General features: G+C 37.7%; 2 protein-coding genes across 3 annotated transcripts; both read right to left on the bottom strand.

Moving 5' to 3' along the window:
- Positions 1 to 2,638: 2,638 nt before the first annotated feature.
- LOC129730677 (uncharacterized) lies at positions 2,639 to 3,325 on the bottom strand. Of its 2 annotated transcripts, XM_055690204.1 has the most exons (3): positions 3,257 to 3,322; positions 3,116 to 3,201; positions 2,639 to 3,050 (listed from the first exon to the last, which is right to left on the bottom strand). In XM_055690204.1, the coding sequence occupies exons 2-3, from the start codon at positions 3,186 to 3,188 to the stop codon at positions 2,713 to 2,715; spliced, it is 411 nt and encodes a 136-aa protein (XP_055546179.1). In that variant the 5' UTR covers positions 3,189 to 3,201; positions 3,257 to 3,322; the 3' UTR covers positions 2,639 to 2,712. The 2 variants fall into 2 exon arrangements, with proteins under 2 accessions (XP_055546179.1, XP_055546178.1); XM_055690203.1 differs by having other exon boundaries at positions 3,116 to 3,325.
- Positions 3,326 to 4,077: 752 nt separating this feature from the next.
- Positions 4,078 to 5,762, bottom strand: LOC129729262 (uncharacterized). Its single transcript, XM_055687773.1, has 3 exons — positions 5,629 to 5,762; positions 4,533 to 5,559; positions 4,078 to 4,470 (listed from the first exon to the last, which is right to left on the bottom strand). The coding sequence occupies exons 2-3, from the start codon at positions 5,236 to 5,238 to the stop codon at positions 4,127 to 4,129; spliced, it is 1,050 nt and encodes a 349-aa protein (XP_055543748.1). The 5' UTR covers positions 5,239 to 5,559; positions 5,629 to 5,762; the 3' UTR covers positions 4,078 to 4,126.
- Between the last annotated feature and the right edge of the window lie 3,138 nt (positions 5,763 to 8,900).

Below are 8,900 nucleotides of genomic sequence, written 5' to 3'. Positions count from 1 at the left end.
GGGTGCGACTATCACTGATACCCATAGTGATGGAACGAACTGACAGTGCATAAAAATTAACGCGGAGTATATCACAATATATCTAACTAATGGTAGCAGTGGTCATAGGCTCCTACAGGGAAAAGAAATGGCGGTAAAACCCGTTCCCAAAAAAGCAAGTTGTAATGCAGCAGTTCTCAACCATTTTTTGACGTAGAATACGTCTTACGGCAACATATACAGGGGTCCAACTTCAATACAGGGATTCAATTTCGAAAACCGAGGACACCGAGAGCGTCACGAAAATTGTCCAATTTCAAACTTTTAAACTCAGACAGTTTCAAACCGATTTCCGTCATTCCTGCAGCAATCGATTGGAAAATCATCTAAGTAACCGTCCAGGGGTTGTCAAAAGGGTTTAAGGACTTTAGGGGTCAAAGGACTTTGAACTGCGTTTATTCTCAGGCTTCCCATCACGTACCCTTCATTCAATCTGAAATCTACAGTACCCCTGTTGACTCTCCTTCTAACAAAAATAAGTTCCTATTATAATAAAAACTGGTTGTGAGTAACGTATAAAAGTTCTCTCCAGGGAATTGTATTTAGGCAATATTGTTAGGTTGGACAGAGGCTCGGTATAGTAGAGCAGTTAGCTTGAAACGGAAAGGTAAAACTTACACACAAGCACGGATATGAATGTTAAGCGTATCACTTACTTCGATACGGAATACAGAAAACACCTGGGCAGTATCACAATAGATCTAATCACTGGTCGCAGTGACGAGTCCACACAGGAAAAAATAGCTTTATAAAAGCAGTATAGCTTGCCGTCATAAAACATAGAAACCAGTTTTATTACGGTCATTCAAAATCTGAAAAACTGAGAGTCGGCCATAAAAAATCTCTCATAAAACCGCAAAAGCGGTTTAGTTTAATTAGTGTGATGCAAAATTTTGTAGCAGACTTCGTAAGACATGTATAGGAAAATGCTTCAGAGCATCTTGCAGCGCATTTGTAAACATAGATGACGTAGAACTCCAAAAACTTGATGAAGCAACACGTCGGTTAAAAGTAATTCCCTGTGTCGTTAAATAATGCGTCCTTGAAAATAGGTTTTTACCACGTATTACTGGAACCTAGCTCTATCGCCACAAAAAACGATAATTTCAAATTTTCAATCGCATAACAGTCACCGCGCGACGACAGCGTCTGGAGCAATACGCCCCCCTAAGAAACAATATAATTTAATATAATTTTGTTTTGTAATAACTGTTACACTAAAACGCCATTATTTCTTTTTAAAAAATTCAATCGCAAGCTTTCCAATATACCGGGGCAAGACGCCCTAGATGCAGTATAATATGCCCTATGCAGTAGCTTCATATGCTTTTACTACAGATCAGTACGCTAAACAGCGGTTGAAGTCTCAGAAGTAAACGCTAAAGCAATGAACATATTAGCCCAACTAGAGGTGGGGCATATCGTCCGGAGCTGCAGTGTAGCAGACAGCATTAAATATTTAAGCAAATTATACAATTTTTACCGTTTCCTTATTTGATACAGCTGCTTATAGGTTCACTTGATCCCATGAATCGCTAGGGTTTCCCCCGCCCCGAGGGAACGTTTTATACATGTTTAACCTTAAAGATTTGTTGATCCACGTCTTCTATGACGTTCACGTTTCTGATTGAAATTTCGTTACCTTTTCTGTTATACATAGGAGCTATTTTTGCTTTTTCATCTGTATTTCCGTTCACGGCTACACCGTCGATGACTACTTCTGAACCACCAAATCGGATCATTTCCGATGGTGTCAATTATTATTAAAGTTCATCTTTATTTGGTTTATTTTTATAATTTTACTCGATTTTGTGCAAATTTGTTTTGTCTTTTTTAGCTGAATTGTTAACATCTCTATGACTGAAGTAGCTCAAAGCATTCCGCATCATTTACGCGTACAGTAAATCCCCAGCTTATCATCTGACAAAAATCTTTGCGAATGCGGACAGTGATATCAATGATCATTTTGGTTAAGTGGGCACGAAGCCAATTTTTGATTTTTTGAAGCTCGAAAAAACAACTCTGCGTTTCAGTATATCATGGATAAGTAAGACAAAAGAAAAAAAATATTTAAACTTAGTGAGTGTTGCATGTAAAAATATTAGAACAAAATTGACTCGAAATTCTGTAAAACTTTTTTGCCTTAATATTGTTCCAATTTTGGCATCACGCATATATTACATTGTCTTATTTTGGTTACATACTTTTCCGGTTTCGGTATATTTTTTGTCAAAATTGTATACTAATTTAGATCTAGCCTGGTCTCTGCGTTGTCTGTCTATGAGTTATGCCGATGATTTTTTCGTATACCCAGATAGCACAAACCGTGGAAGTTCTCGTTCTAATAGACTCAGTGTAGGAAAATCTAGAGCATCCGAGGATAATAAAAAAATCTCGGCTGTTGTATTTTCATTTGTAAACATTCGTTTACCGTCCGATAAACTTTTACAATTGCTTTCTCTTTGTATCCATTTTTGTTTAGCATCGCGAAATGAAATTTCCCGCTTCGTTTCAATGAAAAACTTTCTGACGCCAGTAGCTTCTAACACTGACAAGCTTTTGTAAAGGCACGTGTAAGAGAAAGAGAGAAAAAACACCGTTAAAATAGTCTATTTTAACCTTCTTATTATCCCGGTCCATACAACTTGTAAAGCAAGCCAAAAAAGTTCTTAATCACCAATACTTGGGCAGACCGTTGGCGTCGAAAAAATCCTCAGCACACAGATCCGTGCTGCATAGCAGCGATCCCCCGGCCTTGCACTCGCAAACATTGCAGCGATTGCGAAAAACTTGCCCTGCAGGGCACATGGGCCGTACCTTTTGCTGTTCAGTATCGCTACGGGTGAATGTCCGCACAATGGCACTTAGTAAAGACTGGTCATACGAGCAAAAGCGGTGCTGCGTTGTGGTTTCTCCTATCGCCAAACAGTTTACGAAATCGCTGCCGGATCCGATTGTTCGCTTGCTGCGGGATGCCGAGTCCGATATGATTTCTGCACGCATCTCGACAGCTGAGAAAATAATTGGATATGCAGTTATCAAATTTGAGTTATTCTATTTCCTGCTTCGCTTCTACCTATCCCGTGGGCTGTGCATGCCATAAATCCTGACAGGCAAATTGCTACCAGCCATATAATTAGATAGCCCATTACGTTCCGGTTACTACGGCGAATAGATTTTATATATGCAAATTCACTGCTAATCTGCTTCCACTTACAATCACTGGCTGGTATTATTTCGTGCCGTACGTTAAATAGTGTTGTCCTGAGAAATGCAACTAGCCTGGTTCAGCTATATTTATACATATATGTATGCATGCATATAGTTGCTGGCCGCAGTGCCAAGTTCATGTCAACTATGAATGACAAGATAATGCAGCTAGCGCTAAAGTAGGTCAATTTCATTGTGAATGCATCACGGTCGAAACGGACTATTGTCATGTACGATTAATCATTGATTGGAATAAGCTAGCTTAGGTGGATTAGGAAACGAATCTTAAAACAACATGAGAACACGTTGGACGTTGGTATAGAGGCGCGTGGTTTTTGTTGACTATAACTGCTAATTAAACAGTATTGCCCAAAAAATGCCGTATGGCAAACGTCATTAACTTCGTGATCTACTCACCAAAAATTTTTAAATCTAGAGAAAAGTTTTCCACTTTAAGTTGTAGGTTCTTACAAAGGCGGCGATCGAATGGAATGCTCACTGTTTTCTGAACTTAATAGGATACTTGTTAGCGATAGCACTCTTCCTGTCTTCATTTCGCTCATCTACAAGCAATTCCTCTGAATGGTCGCTTTCCATCTAAAGTTAGGAGTCCCCGAAAGTCCACCTAGCAACGAGCCTTAAAACCAGGCATTTTAAGGGTTCCTAAGCCCAAACTCTTTGCAAGCACGGGTTTCTATTTATTTCTATTAAAAGTCAACAAACGAAGAATGATTAAAATGTAAAATTTCAATCGGCTTCGAAATGACGGTGTTATACTTCGATTTTAACTTAAGATTTGTTTCGAAGAAATCAATCGGCTAATTCATATACGTATGACATCAGTGCTGCGTTTATTAACTTTATAACTTTTACGTTTCTAATCTTTCTCCACCGAGAATCCAAACGTATCCATCCAGGACATTTTCTTAACTCGCACTAAACCTCCACTACAAATTTGCAGTGTATTCTCAGTCGACTGGGCCTCAACCCCTAATGAGTCTACAGACTTGGTGCTTATTTGAGTCCCGTCTAGCTCGGGTTCCAACTCGAGCAGCTCACTATTTACGAAAACTTTTGCATTCTCGATTACATTCTCGCTTACCGCTAAACAAAAATCCTTTGCTGCTTTGGCTATAACTTTAGATTGCCCATGGATTTCCGATAGCTGTAAGCTAACTTCTCGGCTGCCAACTTCCACTTGAAGAGTACCGTAAAAACCATCTGTAAGAAATGTATACATTAGTCTATAACTTGTAATGCCAATTTTTAGAAACAAGTCTTACTCATAACCAGCTTTCCACTACCTTCGGAGAGAACGGTGCAGCTCTTATGGACATTTTTAAGCAATAAATCGCCCTGACTAGTTTTAAAGCTCGCACTGTTGGAGTAGCTAGAATTCACAGTGATCGAGCCGAGATTACTTTCTGCTTCGAATACATCACCCTGCAGCTTTTCCAGAAGAATCTTCCCTTCACCACCTGTTAGCACGGAAACGGTTTGTGCTAATGTTGTTCCCCGGCATGAAATGTCTCCGCCGTTACTGCGTACATTTATTCCTGTACAGCGAAGATTTTTAGTATCTATATTTCCTCCTGACTGAACGTAAACTGTGTCACTGTACAGTTCTGAAATTGTCGTATTTCCTAAATTTTCCACAGCCAGATCAGCTTTAATCGGTATCTGCAAAAAACAGCTTACAGGAGCATCTCCGCTGTCCACAATCGATACATCCTTTCCGCTGATTTTTACTTCGGGTTCTCGGTCCGTATTAGGGACAATAATTTTCAGCAGGTTAGAATCGGGGCAGTCAAGCAGGTCGTAGGGGACAATTTTTAGATTGTAATTGCATTTGACTTTAATTCTACTGTATGAATCAACTTTGTTTAGGATTTCTTTACCGGATATACACCGGACAGTTGATAATGATAACGTCCTGATTAATTGATACGCCCACTGCGAAATCGTCGAGCGTTGGCGTAATGATATCATTGTTTTTTTCTTACTATTAGTACATTATTTTAGCAGAAATTTTATAAACTAACAATTTTGTAAATCTTTTGTTTACAGCTCCAACTATGTAGAGCAGAGACTCCAGATTTTTTCAAATGTTTGAATTGATAGAGTTCCGAAAAACTGCTTGAAATTCTAAAATATAAGGTTGTTTCGGCAAATATCTGCAAAAATTTCCACACGTTTTGAAAAAAATTGTACGATCTTAAGAGACCCGAACTCAAATCTGCACCCGCCGGATGTGTCATTATCTGTTCATTATTATTGGCGTTGACGGTGTTGCTGATATTCGTTTGGTTTCTGCGTGCGAAAAAGAAAGAAGGAAATATTTTTGCTTTTGTCATCACGCACATTTTGACAATTACATACGAGAGTTCACGTAGGTGCGAACAGCCTTCGAAATCTCTTTCAACGCGAATAAACCGAATTACTACATTAATAAAAACTATAAGCCTGCATATCTGGTATCCCTGCAAAAAGTTTGTTTTGGTTGTGTACTTATCAAATTCTCTTTGAAGGTTTTCATGGTGAAAGACTGGCAAAGTAATGATCTTGCCTGCGCGTAGCACTGCAGTTGGCACCTAGCGGAACTAACTAACTGCACTGAACCAAACACCACAGTGAGGCCGATTCCATATGAATGCTGACCAGGCACAAATATTTGCAAATAACGATGAAGTTAACAGCAAATCACTTTAATTTCTGCTGTTATGTTCATTTTTGTTGATATGCTCATGTTTGAGATACGGAACATCGGTCAATTGGATAATTATATAAATTCACAATGAATTCAAGAGACTTCTTTTTATTTTAGATTTTTCTTTTTTAATTTATTTTGAATTTTTAATTTAATAATAAGATAATCTTACAGATGATCCCTGTTACTGTATCGATGCAATCGCTTTCATGATCTGTAAAAGAGTCCTTTTATTGTTATTTTAATTCAAAAGATTCAATAAAACTTACGCTCAAATAAATTTTTGATCTCTGGCTAAATATGCTGCTTGCGCTATTCGCCATCGTCACTATTTTTGTTTCGCTTCATGGTTTTGAGGTTTGTCAATTGGAATTGCAGCTGTAATTCAATTGATTTAAACAGTGGTGATAATACAAGAGATATTCATTATAATACGATGGTGATTTCCATTAACCAGTTTTCAACGCAAGATCATTTCATTGGAAAGTGGTAATCATCGAGAAAACACAACACTTGAAGTAATCGTGACATTTTTTCTAAGTGTAGAAATGCGTATTTTTGGCGCAAGGAGAATTTTAATACTCTTTTTTTTATACTGTATGAAAAACAATTCTAGGTGTCTGGTGAGGTGAGCTCGATTCACTCCAACTAGCTGACATCCCTGACATCACTGTTGCTGCGAACGTATTTTTTTTTTCATAGATATCGTTGACATTGTGGCTTCCATCAAGCTAGGTACCAAGAACCGTTCTAGGTGCTATGAACCGATTTAGAAAACTAAAAACCGCTTCAGCCGTCATGTTCACACACAATTTCACCCACCGTAGATAAAAATACAGCTAACGACATCTACCCGCCACTGGAAAAGTAGCAAATGTTAGAACCACAAACAGACGTCACTTGTACACTAGCGCCGCGTGGTAATCTTATTGCTAAAATATATTTTCTGACGTAGAACTACGTCTCTGAGGAAGTTCGGCTGCATCGGAATAAAAAAAGAAAATTTAAAACCGGAAAAAGTTAGGAATATGTTTAATTTTAAATGTTAATAAATCAGTTAGTTTTCGTTGCTCTCAAATGCAGAAAATTATAATTTTATTATTCTTTATTGGAAATTGTCAAGCCTTGTCAAAACGCAAATTTCGATCTCTGATTGCTTTCCCAAGCACAGTTGACAGAATTATAGCAGTGCCGTAGCTACTCCGTCTTGCGTGGTGGGGCAAAGAAATTTTTCTGATGTTTTTTTCATGAAGGAAGTAATTAAAAAGTAATACATTTAGCTTAAATATACAGCAGCTAATCTGAAAAGTATGAAAAGTTAACAGGGCTGGTAGCAGGTCTCTTTTTAGAGACTTGGTCTCTATTTTGAAGCTAGTCTCTAAAAAGTCTCTTTTTTCAACGACAGGTCTCTAAAGTCTCTTTTTTCTTCTAAAATGGTCTCTTCTTTACCTAAAAGTCTCTTTATCGATTTCCCGTTCAAATTATTAGACGATGTTGGAAGGAGTATCTGTTGTGCTACAGGAAATGACATCACAATTTTGGACACCCGACACAATTCAAGAAAATATCCTGAAAAAGAAAGACTGTAGATTTTTAGGGATGCACGAGCCGTTGATACGCACCGGCTCGCGGAAGTAAAGAGCGATTTTTTGAGCACCTCGAAGCTGATCGTTCGCCCGAAACCGAAGTTTACCGAAACAATACGATTTGTGTGTATATGATACATATTCTGATTTTGATCTCCGTCAATGAATTCCTTGTACAACATTTGCGTTATGCGTTTCACGCATTCATTGTGCGAAGTCAGAGCAAATTCTGTGTGAATTGAAGATTGAACTTTTGCGTGTACACACTCGCAAAGTCCTATTGAATTCTGAGAAGCTACTACCAGCCCCGCAGTCGTGTTGGCGTGAAACCCTTCTCATCTTTATCGAATTCTAGAAAAACCGTTATGATTCTTTTGCTTTTATGAGATTTTTACAGTGTTTTCTAGCGACTTCTGGTTTTACTGGATTATTGAAAATAATGTTTTTTGTAAATAATTTATTTGAAGTGTAGCACAGAGGAGTACCTTAAACAAAAAGCTGGCCGAAATAAGAAAAAAGTTTTTTGTCGCTTCTTGGTGCCGCTATATTTTTTCTGCAGCTTAACTAAATTCTTCACACAATGCCATCACTCGATGAACGTCAAACGATATTATCATATGCTGGGAGCGCTGCAAACATTGACAAATTTTCAAGCATTTTTTTGGGAATCGAATCATTCATAGTAACAAGCTGTGCCAGGCGTCAAAAAATAACAATTGATCAATATTTTGCAGCAAATGAGTTCTTCATGTTCAATGCTAATAAACCGGTTGATAGACATTAGATACAAAGCGACCCGTTTGAAAAATGTTTATGACGAATTTTGACGTTAAGTGTTCACGCGTACATGGGAAATGAAAAAAAACCTGATGGGTCCCTGCCTCATGCTTAAAACAGTGTTTCAGCTCAACAAAAATTTAATGAGATTAGTTTAGTGAATGAATTTCAACTAATTTAAGTTAACTTAAAATAAACTTGATGCACAGAATCAATAATCCGGGTGAATAACACTCCGTACAAAAGTCTTTTTTCAACCTGCGTAAGTTCCACGAGGCATCATATAATCTGTGAGCATCAAATTGAAAATTCTAAATGAAGTTATTTTGCTATACCTATCATTTTTCTGGTAAATTCTTTGATTTGCTTCGCTGCCCCTTCTGCGAACACAAATTATACGAGCGTATCACCTTATCTGCTCACTAACATTAATTAAGACACATAGGCTATAAAAATGTAAACATTAAGTTGTCTGTGTGATATTTAGAGTTACTATTTGATACAATACTCGAACCAGCCACCTCCACTTCTCACTTGAATATTTCCCAAAATATTGTTAAATAGCAGCGAAAATAATTTTG

This window comes from Wyeomyia smithii, chromosome 3, assembly GCF_029784165.1.
Source record: "Wyeomyia smithii strain HCP4-BCI-WySm-NY-G18 chromosome 3, ASM2978416v1, whole genome shotgun sequence".
Taxonomy (NCBI): domain Eukaryota; kingdom Metazoa; phylum Arthropoda; class Insecta; order Diptera; family Culicidae; genus Wyeomyia; species Wyeomyia smithii.
This window is presented reverse-complemented; position numbering and strand designations above follow the sequence as displayed.